Raw genomic sequence first — 14,107 nt, 5'->3', positions numbered from 1 at the left:
ACTTGGATTTTTTTCTAGTCAATTTCTGGAGGAGTTAAATTTTGACCCTTTTCTTTTTTGCTGCTCATATCCTACCCGTTAAAAAATAATTAATAAATCCAGGATAATGATTGCAGTATAACGGTGTGTGACCCCGGGGTGTGTGACCTTCTTCAGGCCGGGAAGTTTTTTTTTTTTGTCGCAGAAAGGCCACTCTACTTTGCCTCTGCCCGACGACCCGAATGGCTGACGGAAATTACCGAGAGATCGATCTCGAGCGAGTATGGATGCCCATTCTTATGTAGCTAGCTAGGCTCAACTCGAAGCTCTGCGAGCCCCACGGCCTATGGCGGAGCATCCGAAGCCATGCATGCATCGTGCATGGTGTGTGAGGCCTGAGCATTCAAGTCGACTCTCTTGCAGCTAGCTTGGACTGAAGTTTGAACTCGTGGCCTGTGAGGTTCTGAAAGTGAATGTTTAGTGATCCGCCTTACCAGTTGCGGTGCTTCCTTCTTGATCATTTTGAATTAACAAGCATTTTACCTTCCCCCTGATTCGCGGTTCTTTTGACTTGAGTGTGAATGGGTAAGTTCGTCAATTTTATTTTCAATTTCATCAAGAAATTAACGTTACTTTATTACCGGCGGTAGACCTAACATAAACATGCCAATGTTGCATGTAGAGTAACAATTGTCATGTCATGACGTTGAACTTGAAATCTTAGTTAGGGGGGTGTTGCAAGAAAATATTTGCAATCAATCGCAAATATTCTGTTGCAATTTTACAATTGATTGATCACTTTTAACTGAAGCAAATCAAATTACACTCTTGAGTCCTTGTTTCTTGGACTTGGTCTTGGACTCTTGGAGCAGATTAGCACTGGCAGTATTAAGTATTAGCAATCAATCGCAAGTTTGCAATTAATTGCGCGGCATATTCTTGATTTCAGGAACAAAAATATACCCGGGGGGGGGGGTTACTCTCCACATGGCCTGCTACGCACCCGCGTCCAGAAAAAGCGTCGAAAAGGGTCCCATACTCGGGCAGCGTCGATGTCTTTGGCAAAAAGGGTTGCATTTCAGCACCGTTCGCTGGTAAATCACCTTAGGGTAGCCTTTTTTCTCTCTTCACGCCATTTAGGGTTGCTAATTTGGTCATGAAAATTACGCTATTTAGGGGTGCAAATTTGAGGAGACCCAGGACTCAGGAGCAGACCTAAGCCATAAACACCATGAAGGGCGATTTTAAGGCCTAAGGCCAGGGATACAAAATATTCCTCGCACATGCCAGCCGGAGAACGGAGAGGGCGTCAACAATTTACGAATGTGATATCGATATTACTTTCGAATTTCGATATTATACGATCTGCTCCATATATGCGAGTATGCGAGCTAAACCGCTACGATCACAGGTAGCAGATGACATTCGATATATCGAGACATTGAAAAGTTAATAAGGATAATGACGTCCTTCAAGATGGCAACATGCAAGAAAAACTGTCAGCTTAGGTGAAAATGTCTTAGATGAAAGATTTCTCAATCATCCATAGGATTTTTTTCCAATAACTCCGGTCCAAGGTACGCAATTACTTAAGTTATTCATATTTCCCTGATAATGGAAACCATGAAACTGTAAATTTCGTTTAAAAACAGTTTTAAATCGCGACCTATAAAACGTTAGTTCACTTATACGTTGTCTATAGGTACGGGCCAACAACTCTTCAGTCTTTGTATTGGTGAGTGGAGCCAACGTAGTTCAGCGGAACAACCAAAATACAGAGACTGAAGCTTTTGGTCTAACAGACGGCTTGCTATTGTGCAGCCGCCGTTACGGTAGACCAAAAGCTTCAGTCTCTGTTATGTTGGTTGTTCCACTGAACTCCATTGGCTCCACTCACCAAAATACAGAGACCGAAGTTGTAGCTCGACCTGTACAGGGACTCAATGGCCATATGTTCAAATGTATTAAGTTCGGATAAAACAGGGAAGTTAAGTTGCACGACAGTCGAAGTAAGTCACTGTTTTTTTCCCTTTTAAGTTTATTTTGGTCCAGTTCTTTTTATATATTTCTATGAAATAAAGACAAAAATCGATGAGCCCCGTCTGGGGGATTTTGCATTGTTAACCCCTTAATAGCGGCTGCACGATCGCGAGCCGTCTGTGTACGAGGAGAAATAAAAATAAAATAAAAATGTTAAAAAACTCCTCGAAACGGACTGCTGCCAGCTGTCTATGTCCATGCATGCCATGATCCAAACGTGGTATGATTTTGCCATTGGGTAATCTTGGGGCTGGTAAATTTTGCACCCAGGCATCATAAGTGACCGCGGCATTATCGTGAAATTGGGAACCACCGTTCACTTTGTACAGCAGTACTACGCTATGTCACATGCACAGTTCCCTATTTCCACCTCTATTCACTTTGTACACAAGTGCATGCACACAAATCGACGAGTAGTTCCCGAAACCACGATTTGGCAGTGACCGCAAACTTCACCAAAATTAGATCAGGAAGGGAAGGGGTGGGGTGGCAGCACCTGCGGGAATGGGGGAGGGCTGTTTATCAATTATTTTACAGCAGCGAAAAAAATACATGGGAGCGCTGAGCGATTTTGCTCTCGTAAGCTTTGAAAATCGCACTTGCAAACCCAATAGAGAGCGATCGGGAAAAAAAAATCACTCCCGTGATCTTGTGTACAGTAACTAGCTCAGCCATACGTCCGCTGTCTTCCCTTCGTGCGTAGGTTATAACGTGCACGTAATGTACCATTCACATTCACAAAACTCAGCGAGCGCACTAGTACGGTAAGTACGGTAGATGAAAAAATGGCAGCTGTGTGTTGCTGCCCTCTACGTTCAATGAGGTGTGCTTTTATCAAGGCTTTCCGATTAGAATTTTTGATATCCTGGCGAATCAATGCGAGCGACAAGTTCCGAACGCACGTACGTAGATTACAAGCGCAAAGCAGCGGCACAAATCGCGATATATAGCGACTGGTAAATACGTCTGTAAGGATGATGACGTCATCCAAGATGGCAACTTACGTTGACCAACGAAAGGATTGAAGATGACGATGTTTCGATATCATTTGAAAGGAATTAGCGGTAACTGCGATCTAAGGTACGAAACTTCTGAATTTTATACATTTTTTCGTAAATATGGATGTAATTTCTTTTTCAAAATGTGACATTTTATGTAAAAAAAACGATCGGAAAATCGGGTTTCCGAATATTAGATCTAACGTTACTGCTAATATTACTGCTAATACTGCTAATCTGTACGTACGGGCCTCCAAGGTCTTCAGTCTATGTATTGGTGAGTGAGCCAACGCAGTTCAGCGGAACAACCAAAATACAGAGACTGAAGCTTTTGGTCTTCTGCCAGGCCTGTCGTGCGTATGCTGCTCGCTCCGATCCCCATCGGAAAGAGGTAGTTGTGAGCTTTGGTGATCAGTTCATTTCAGGCTCTAGTCACATGAAAAAGCATTCAGCTATGAGGCATACCACGTTCCTCATTTATTATGAGCATGAAGCATTTGTTCCTAAGGAAACTGCACACAAAATTATGCTTATTTACTAATCAAAATCCATGAGAAGTGTACTCTATTCTATTGGATACTGTACAAAACATATTGGATACCAGCCTTTCATGTATTATTTTACAGTTGTATAGTAACCTCTCTATCTCTTCTTTCAAAGTTTCAGGATCACTCACACAGCCACATTAAAAATTTGATAATCAGATTTTTCTACAATAGCACTGAATAAAGACAAATGGCAATACATATCTAAGTAAATCATTCATTACTTTTATTAGTAAAAAAAATAGTAGAGATGGCACATTAAATCAAATGGCATTATTGCAATCATTACTTTTGTTGGTAAAAGATATAAAGAAATAGTACTGATGGCACATTAAAATACAACAAACAATACTTCAAATTTAACATGTCTAAAATGATAATAATTACAAATGATGTTTCCTTTTTTATTTAAAAAATGGCTCTAGCAAATTAAAAAATGGCTCTTGGAAATTGAAAAATGGCTCCCATAAATTTGTGACCAGTGAGAAAAATGGCTCCTGTAAAACAAAAGTATTTTTTTCCCTGTTTTACAGTGTGAAAGCTGGGATGAGTTGAGCAAAGTTAGCGACCACTTTTGCGTCCAAATAATTTAGTCCCCTAAAACCCAGGATTACCTGTTTTTTGTGTGGCTTTTTGTAGATCGTCTTTAACATGTTGACAATGCATGGTCGATCCAGAGATCGTAATAGGCATTTCCAAAGGGAACTTGAACAGAAAGCTGATGAAAAATGGTCAAAAACACATGTTCAAATGCTTTATATTTTCAAAATAATAAAATATGTTCAAAATTGCTCATCAGTGATTTTGTTGTTTTCTCAACTTTTCCCATAGAAAACACACGTTCGGTAATACGATACCTTCCTTCAAGTGTCCAAAATATTTCACATGCGAAGAAGGTTCCGATTGAAGCTGATATTGTAAAAAAAAGAAAAACGATATCGGCAAAATGTTTACATATTTATATTTTATAGGTATTTGTGTATTTATAGTGAAAGTTTGGTGAATTTTATGAGAATGATATGTTTGATATGATTAAATTCATGAAAAGTGTTCGGTAATACGATCCCCTACCAGACGATAGGCCCAACGTTCCGAGAATCTTTGCAAGGTTCAAACAACAGCATTGTAGAATCCTGTCCTACCAACACAGCTTTAGTGCTAATGCAGTTTAAAACCGGCCGACTTAAAGCAAATTTCCCATCAGAAATTGTTTACAAATGTCATGGCAAGTCTCAGTCACATTTCGAGGTCAATAAACAATCTGCCCACTGCTTTTCCAAATATCGTGATCCGGAAGGCTTTATTTCAGCTTCGATCTCGACAATATCGTTCAAATTCTCAGACATGGCTTCGCAGTAATTGTGATATGGACTAAAGTTAGCGACCAAATCATGCGAACATGCAGCAAAAAAACGGGTGAGCTACCCCAGGCAAATGTTGTGCTGCATGCCTCATTTCGGTAACAATGTGACATTACTCATTAGAACTTTATCTTTACCCGAGAACTCCATATATCCATACAAGATTTTCAACCTTGCAAATTTGAATACAAAATTCAGTGACCTAATGACTTTGAAATTAAGAAAATGAAAATTGCCATGATAATTAGCATTTTGATTGTTGTTGAAGAATTTATAGAATGTGGGCGTTATCGGAAAGAATCAAATTAAATGGCAATTTAAGATTGACTTGACGTTTTTTAGTTATTTGCCAGGGACCGACAAATGAATTACACCTGATGAACACCCTACTCTTTGAAGAATAGTTTATTGGTTTCAATGTGCATAGGTAGTGACTAGATGGGACCATCCTGATGGATAGAGGGTTTGATGTTCCCCTCAAGGCCAGTCAATATTATATAATTATTAAACAGTGTTTATGGTTAACCGGCAGGGGCAAAAAAATAGACCTTCACCAAAAGTTGCTAATGTTTCATATTTTTCATCATTAAATCCATGAAATGGCAATCTATTTTGCATATTTTCTTTAAATTGTATTGCTTAAGTTGGAAGCTATTGAGAAAATGAAGAATAGTCACCTCTTTCTCGACTCTGAAAGATTGTTTTATGATGTTACAAAAAAAAACCTTCACCAAAAGTTGCTATTAAATTTTTTTGTAGTTTCCAACTAGATCAAAACAATTGTAAGGACATATAGAAAATAGATGGCCATTCCATGAGTATAAAGATGTAAAATGTGAAATTTCAGCAACTTATGGGAAGTTTTTTTTCTCCCTTAGGCCCTAGATTTATATACATGTACTGTTAAACTGTTGTAAAAAATAGTTAAATGTTCATCTTGTGATTAAATGGCACACGTTATATTTTTAACTGAGCTTTGAGCCATTCCAGAATTGGTCAAATTTTTGACATGCTTACCAGTCCATTCTGTTCTGGGTTATATTCTACCTGGACCAGGGCCCAGGCTTAACCTTGAAATATACACAAGTTATCAATTTTCTTATTTTATAATTATCCATACTGTGCATAATTCTTAAATAATATTTGAACATGTCAAGGCTAAAGTATTTATTACTCATTCACGAGAAGATCAACATTGACATGAATTTAGTTCTCTCTCTCCCCCCCCCCCCCTCCATCAGTGAAGAACAGACCAACCTGTGTGACGAGGGGATAATGTCATGGCTTGCTCAGAATGAGTGAAGAAAATACTTCAGCCGGGTCTGCATTAGTGGAAGCGATTCCGCCCGACGGCCCTATAGGGGGCGTCCCACTTGCCAAACCCATTCATATCCAGCGTCTGGAACAAGCTGTCCGCTTGGACTCATTTCTTGACTTTGTGGATCGGTGCATGGAAGAGCCCTTAGTGTAAGTAGATCCTTAGTTTGAGTTGTCATGGTATACATGTAGTTAATTCTTGGAGTATGCTTTATTTGGAACGAGTCATGACAACACCAGAATCTGTCAGATGCAATTTTCCCATTCTGGTGTTCCCACAAACCAAGTGACAGCAGCAAAATTAATGCTAATGAATTGTATCAGACTAAAGTAAAATGTTCAACAGCATAGGAAATACATGAGGGCGACAGGCGATTTCGCCCTTATGACAGCCACACTCGCCCCTAACGTTTTTAAAGTGGAGTGTTTTGGGGCAACCATCCTTACTAAAGTTGCCCTAATAGCTGCCATAAACAATATGCATTATTTTTTGCTGCAGCGGGTACAAAGGATCTCCATCCATGATGTGATTTGTTTGCCTGGATTTGCAAATTGACCTCTGCAGTCACAAATAGTGCATGATACGAGGGCCGCGAAGGTTCTGTGCTATCCAAATACAAGTTGATCCCTATTTAGACATAGTGCTAAATAAAACTCATACATAAAAAAAAAACCAAAAGAGAGCTTATATCTCATAACCTCTGTGACATCATCAGTCAATCTTCATCAGATAGTTAGTAAATTAACAAAGGGACAGTGGTATGTAGTTTTCCAGAGCAAACCATGCAATGTCAGACATGCTGCAGCATCACCAGCAAATGAAAGGCAAAGTAAAGCTATTTTATGAAAGCATGTGATTCTATTGTGAGCATGTGCTGACTGCTGAGTTGAGTTACATAACATTGGCAACTGTAAAATGTTAAAGCGCAGTCATATATGTCCTATGATGGCCATACAGCAGCTTGAAACCTGCCGTTTTTATAATTTTTGTGTGTGGTTGGTATAGACATCCATAAAAAAATGGCTGTTTTCGACTTACCATGTGGGCACCAAAGGGGAAATGTGACTGCAGCATTGGTGATGCTTATTCAGATTGACAGATTATGTCACTGAAGGAATGAGATCTGAGCTCTCTTTTTAGGGGTGGAGGCTGGAGCTTAGCGAGTTGGAAAATATTCTTTTAAAAAATCTATAAAACATATTTGGATTCGTGAATTGTCATCATGGGTTGTAGCACTATGCATCAATAGGAATTAACTTTGATTTGTATGGCACCTTATAGGTTTGGAAATCAATGTGGTATGATTCGGATAAAGAATTTTAGAAAGAAGTTTACTTGTTTGATATATGAAAATCCTTGATATTGTTTCTTTAATGTGTTAAGTTTCTGACATCCATTTTAATCTACTATTCAGACCTTATTGGAAGAAAGCACTCCAAAATCTCAACAAATTACGAATACTTACTAGCCACAAAACACGATCTCACTTTGCTATAATCATGACAAATAAAAATTTTGAATTTGAGTCTGATATTGATAAATTGTAACTCTTTGTAAGAAAAGACTTTGGAGTCTGATGTGTAAAACTAATCTTCAAATAGGTTGGAAGTCTGCGTTTGATGTTTGAATTGCATCTTGATATATGCAACTCCAGGAATAAGAAATAATGCTTGCGGAAAATGCTGACATTAAAATTATTCATAAACATGGTTCTGAATATGACCTAAATGATTCATGACATGTACATAAATGTGTTGTCCAATTGTTTGTCTCAATTTTTTTTCAGAGAGGAAGAAGCAACAGTAAAGGACAGAGATATAGAAGAGGTTGGGAAAGAATTTGTACCTGAGACTCAGTCAAATCCTGTCATTGACCAGGAGTATCTAGCAGATGTTAAATGTGATCAAGATATTGTTGACACTGATACATTAGCCAAAGCAGGTGAGTTGGGTTCATAATAAATCTGTTTGTGTGAAAGGGAAGGAAATGAAAATGGAAGATTTTCCATTTGGTGAATTAGATTGAGAAGGAAAGAGGGAAGCTGGCCAGTGTGGTGTTTGATGAAGATGCATAAATGTTGATCTGTTGTTAGGTTCCAAATCATATTCTTAATCATATTGATTCTCATTTAAATTGAAACCATTTAAAGATTAAAATTCTTGTTGTTAAAGCCTACCTTTAGATTTGGTAAATCCCCTAAAAATGCATAGCACTATTTCAACTTATTAATAGATTATACATGAATGTGTGTACCCTAAAACGGTTATGATGTCAAGGATATGAAATAAAAATATGTTTATTGGATAAATTGACCCATTTTACATCCAATTTTATTTTGATCGGGTGCCTGATCACAATAAAATATCTGTGCATTTTATCTTGTTTATATAAAACCTCTTCTAAGCATGGGATGGGCTAGAAATTTCAGAATATAATCTTTATCTGTAGCTATCTATTATCCAGTTACTAAAGTTGTAAGTTGTCAAAGGGCTCTTTTTAAATAAAAATGAAAATATTCTTGAGAGAGTGCACTAGATGCTAAATATTTAAATTCTGAAGGCTGGAAAAATGCAAAATTTAAATTATAATTGCTGAAAAACATAGAATGGCCACTAAAGAGAATATAGGAGCCGCTTTTGTGGCAGCGGCGGTTGGGGAGTCGTCAACATTAAAATCCTAACCAAGGTTAAGTTTTTTTTTTATGTTATCATAAATTTAAAGTGATATGGATCTAGTTAATGAAACTTAAGAATAAGAGTAGTCAAGTATCACTGATCGTCTTGCTTGTGTTTCAGGTGACATGATAAGGTCAAAAGTCATTTATGGTCAATGAACTTTTACCATATTGGGGTATTTTTTGTGATGTCATAATAACTTTTAAAGTTTATAGATCTAATTCATGAATCTTGGACGTCAGAGTAATCGAGTATCACTGATCATTTTTGTCTCACCTGCATAGCAGAGTGAGACTATAGGCGCCGCTTTTCCGACGGCGGCGGCGTCAACACCAAATCTTAACCTGAGGTTAAGTTTTTGAAATGACAGCATAACTTAGAAAGTATATGGACCTAGTTCATGAAACTTGGCCATAAGGTTAATCAAGTATTACTGAACATCCTGCCTGAGTTTCATGTCACATGACCAAGGTCAAAGGTCATTTAGGGTCAATGAACTTAGACCATGTTGGGGGAATCAACATCAAAATCTTAACCTAAGGTTAAGTTTTTGAAATGTCATCATAACTTAGAAAATATATGGACCTAGTTCATGAAACTTATACATAAGGTTAATCAAGTATCACTGAACATCCTGCTTGAGTTTCACATCACATGACCAAGGTCAAAGGTCATTTAGGGTCAATGAACTTTGGCCGAATTGGGGGTATCTGTTGAATTACCATCATAACTTTGAAAGTTTATGGATCTGATTCATGAAACTTGGACATAATAGTAATCAAGTATTACTGAACATCCTGTGCAAGTTTCAGGTCACATGATCAAGGTCAAAGGTCATTTAGGGTCAATGAACTTTGGCCAAATTGGGGTATTTGTTGAATTACAGCCATAAATTTGAAAGTGTGTTGGTCTAGTTCATAAAACTTGGACATAATAGTAATCAAGTATCACTGAACATCCTGTGCGAGTTTCAGGTCACATGATCAAGGTCAAAGGTCATGTAAGGTCAAAGAACTTTGGCCACGTTGGGGGTATTTGTTGAATTGCCATCATATCTCTATAAGTGTATTGGTCTAGTTCATAAAACGTGGAAATAAGAGTAACCAAGTATCACTGAACATCTTGTGCGAGTTATAGTAGTTTTCAAAATCAGCACTGCTGCTATATTGAATCGCGTGATGCAGGTGAGACGGCCAGAGGCATTCCACTTGTTAAGAGTTTCAGGTCATATGATCAAGGTCAAAGGTCATTTAGGGTCAATGAACTTTGTCGATGTTGTGGTATCAACATTGAAATCTGAACCAAGGTCAAGTTTTTGAAATGTTGTCATAATTTTGAAAGTAAATAGATCCATTGCATAAAACTTTAGACATATAGGTAATCAAGTATCACTGATCATTTGTGTGAGTTTCAGGTCACATAATCAAGGTCCAAGATCATTTGATTGGTGTTTTTGTAAATAATAGTTCAGGGTCATTCCATCTGGATTCACCCAGTGGTTGCACCCGACCGTCTCAGAATTCGTTGTAAATTGGTACACATAAAATTCACCATGGCCCACGAACAAAACAAAAAAATTAGTCCAATTGGTCCGTCGGTTCTCGCGCTACGGCCCGCCCTTTTCTCCTTGTTTTGACAAAAATGGGTGTGACCCTCAACTTTCAATGGCCACTGCGTCGTAACGTGTTGACCAATTTTCATGAAACAGGTACCATTTATTAGAAAATTCAGAGAGGAATCCAAAACATGCATCAAATAATGTATTGAAGCGATTTATAAGGTCATGACCTTTGACCTTTACTTTGACCTTGAGTTTGACCCCCGGACAAATAATTTTTTAACTTGATTTTCGTGTATGTTAATCATTTGTATGATATTGACAAAATATGTTAAAACCAATGATGATATTTTTTGTCTTCACCTTTTAAAACTCTTCCAAAGATACCATGAAATTTCACTCTAGTCCTACATACTGATATTCATGTTAGTAAAGTGATAACCATTTACATGATTTCTTCCAATCTTAAGTTACAGTATGCATGCACATGAAAAGAAATTAAGCTCATCAGTTCACAAATGAAACATTAAACATTTATGCTCATGAATAGGTATCTGTTTAGGCAATTTGATGTTCAGCAATATATGTCATATATATACATATATATATATATATTCTTGTTAGTAAATAGGCATATACTCAACAATTTGATGATAAAAGTAAACACTTTACTAACAAGAATATATATATATATATATATGTATATATATGACATATATTGCTGAACATCAAATTGCCTAAACAGATACCTATTCATGAGCATAAATGTTTAATGTTTCATTTGTGAACTGATGAGCTTAATTTCTTTTCATGTGCATGCATACTGTAACTTAAGATTGGAAGAAATCATGTAAATGGTTAACACTTTACTAACATGAATATCAGTATGTAGGACTAGAGTGAAATTTCATGGTATCTTTGGAAGAGTTTTAAAAGGTGAAGAAATAAAATATCATCATTGATTTTAACATATTTTGTCAATATCATACTAATAATTAACATACATCAAAATCAAGTTAAAAAATTATTTGTCCGGGGGTCAAACTCAAGGTCAAAGTAAAGGTCAAAGGTCACGACCTTATAAATTGCTCCAATACATTATTTGATGCATGTTTTGGATTCCTCTCTGAATTTCCTAATAAATGGTACCTGTTTCATGAAAATTGGTCAACACGTTACGACGCAGTGGCCATTGAAAGTTGAGGGTCACGCCCATTTTTGTCAAAACAAGGAGAAAAGGGTGGGCCGTAGCGCGAGAACCGACGGACCAATTGGACTAATTTTTTTTGTTTTGTGCGTGGGCCATGGTGAATTTTATGTGTACCAATTTACAAGGAATTCCGAGAGGGTCGGGTGCAAAATTGCACATTCATTGGGTGAATTGGCATGGAATGACCCTTCATTGATTTTAAAGCACTGGTGCTATATTGAATTGCAAAATGCCAGCGAGACTTCCTGAGGCATTCCACTTGTCTACACTCTAGATTTTGGAGCTATCAATTTTCAAGCCTTTCTTCCTTACCTTGTGTACTATGGGTTCCATAAACTTATTGTTCAATATAAAAAAATGATAAATTTTCCTGCATGTTGAAGTATGTCATTCATGCTTTGATGGAAAAATCTACTACTTATTATTAGTTCATTGTGAATCACTGAAACAAGCATGTTATGGACATTTTGACACCCTTCACAAGTTCACATTTAGGAGCAGCACACAAAATTAAAAAACTTTGAAAATTAATTATTAAACTATTTGATTTTTGTTTTTGCCAAGCTTTCTCTGATATTTTTCTCTCATTTTTCTGTCATTTTTCTTCTACTGATAAGGATCGGTTTCTCCTTCACAGCATACATCCATGATATAGGCCCAAATTAACAAAGGTGGTTTCAAAGAATAGTGGTGTGTAACCATGTACATAAAGTAAGATTCAATGAATATGCACACTTTCATCACAAGGCATTAAATTCACACGCAATTCTGCGGTATATTCTCATTGTGTATTCAAATGATGCCACAGTTATGAATAAAGAGTTCAATCAAACCATAGCAACCAGAGTGAATTTAGCATTGTGTGACTAAAGTGTGTATTTATCATTGGAACTCCTTGTTCTAAATCAAGCTTACAGTACTTATCTCCATAAAACATTGTTTTGAAATCACTTTGTAAATTTTGGCTTAGTAATTACTAGGAGGCAAGTAATAAAGTAATTTGACATATTCTGTCTTGATTTCTTATCTTTGGTTTGACAGAGAGAAGATCAGACAAGAGAAAGTTTTTCAATTTTGGGAAGGTGAAGAAAAATAGGAGGTGGCTGAAGGTAAGATTCTTTAAACCTAAATTAAAAAATTAGAGGAGAGACAAAAAATGAATATAGAATGTTATTGTGTCAGTTAAGAAGAAATACCGAACATATATGTAGGATAGATCAAAGGCAGAACTTTTTGTGTTGTTCATTGATTTTTACATTTTCCTCAAAGAAATAAATAACAGAAAAAGTGTTTATTTGATATCAATGATTTATGTAATTTCAAAATTATATCTCTCTGGAATCATAAGTCTTAATCAGGTACATAGTCACTAGCCAATTTGTTTTAAGGAGCTTTGCATAATTATGGAGAAGTTTGCCTTAGATTTTTGTACATATTTCTTATGCATTTGAACCAGAATAGTGACATCTAATGGCAGTAGGTCATGATGTCCATATTGAATAAATATATTACCAGCAATATTAAGTGATCATAGGTTGTACATATTTCTGTAAACTTAATAAATGTGTCAAGATTGTAGTATGTCTTCCTGAAATCTAAACTTAAAAAAAGACTGACATGAGTTAACAGCTCTGATGACCTTGGTCTAATAATACAGAGATTCTGGTTGGTCCTTTGACATCTAGTTGCATCTTATATTCAATCAAAATTATAACATTTTGTGTTATGGGGGCATGGTATCAAAATATTTTGGATTATTGGAAATGTTCCATTTACTAACACACATACACACAAACTGGTGTGTTGGCTCAGTTGGTTTAGTGTCCGTCTCACAAGCGAGAGGTCGGAAGTTCAAGCCCTGGCCGCGTCAGACCAAAAGACGTTAAAAGATGGGAGTTGCTGCTTCCCTGTTTGGCGTTCAACGATTTGAGGGATAGAGCAACGTCAATCTGGCGTTACTCAGTGGCTGCCGGGCCCACGATCAATTGGGCAAAATGACTTTTTCAGGGGATTTCTATTTCTGAATTCTGTTTCGAACAATAAAATATTGGATGTTTTTTTTTTCATTATTGCAGGCCATACTATTAAGTGACTCTTCCGATCTTGAGGATGAGGAAGAGGAGGACAAGTCTCTTTCAAAAAATGACCTTCGGGAAATGCTAAGACTTCACAAATTTGGGAGACAGTGTAAAAACCAGTTCTACATAGAAAGCGAAGTAAGTTTGGAGGAAATTTCTTTATAGCTAGGCAAAGTCCAGTTATGAGTGTTCATTCTTTTTAACTGTTTCGATAATTGAAATTATATTAATAAATAGATCTTGTAGAGTGCATATTACATTATGATATATGCTCTTTGAAAGGATTGGACTTTAGATTTATTCGTATTGATATTAGGGGCCGTCTTACACCATCTAAAGAAAAGT

At 36.8% G+C, this 14,107-nt stretch overlaps 1 protein-coding gene across 2 annotated transcripts in view; it reads left to right on the top strand.

The window, feature by feature from the left end:
• The first annotated feature begins 191 nt into the window (after positions 1-191).
• LOC129264707 (chromatin-remodeling ATPase INO80-like) overlaps positions 192-14,107 on the top strand; it is a 34,127-nt gene continuing 20,211 nt past the window's right edge. Inside the window, exons 1-5 of one of the 2 annotated variants that reach the window (XM_054902629.2) lie at positions 192-564; positions 6,165-6,390; positions 8,028-8,182; positions 12,726-12,793; positions 13,760-13,900. In XM_054902629.2, the coding sequence (XP_054758604.2) occupies positions 6,218-6,390; positions 8,028-8,182; positions 12,726-12,793; positions 13,760-13,900 (537 nt within the window). In that variant the 5' untranslated portion in view covers positions 192-564; positions 6,165-6,217. The remainder of the gene's footprint in view (positions 565-6,164; positions 6,391-8,027; positions 8,183-12,725; positions 12,794-13,759; positions 13,901-14,107) is intronic. The other variant, XM_064102292.1, reaches the window with a different exon arrangement.

The sequence above is a fragment of the Lytechinus pictus genome, chromosome 7 (assembly GCF_037042905.1).
Source record: "Lytechinus pictus isolate F3 Inbred chromosome 7, Lp3.0, whole genome shotgun sequence".
Lineage (NCBI taxonomy): Eukaryota > Metazoa > Echinodermata > Echinoidea > Temnopleuroida > Toxopneustidae > Lytechinus > Lytechinus pictus.
Note: the sequence above shows the minus strand (reverse complement) of the source record. Positions and strands in the feature narration are given on the sequence as shown.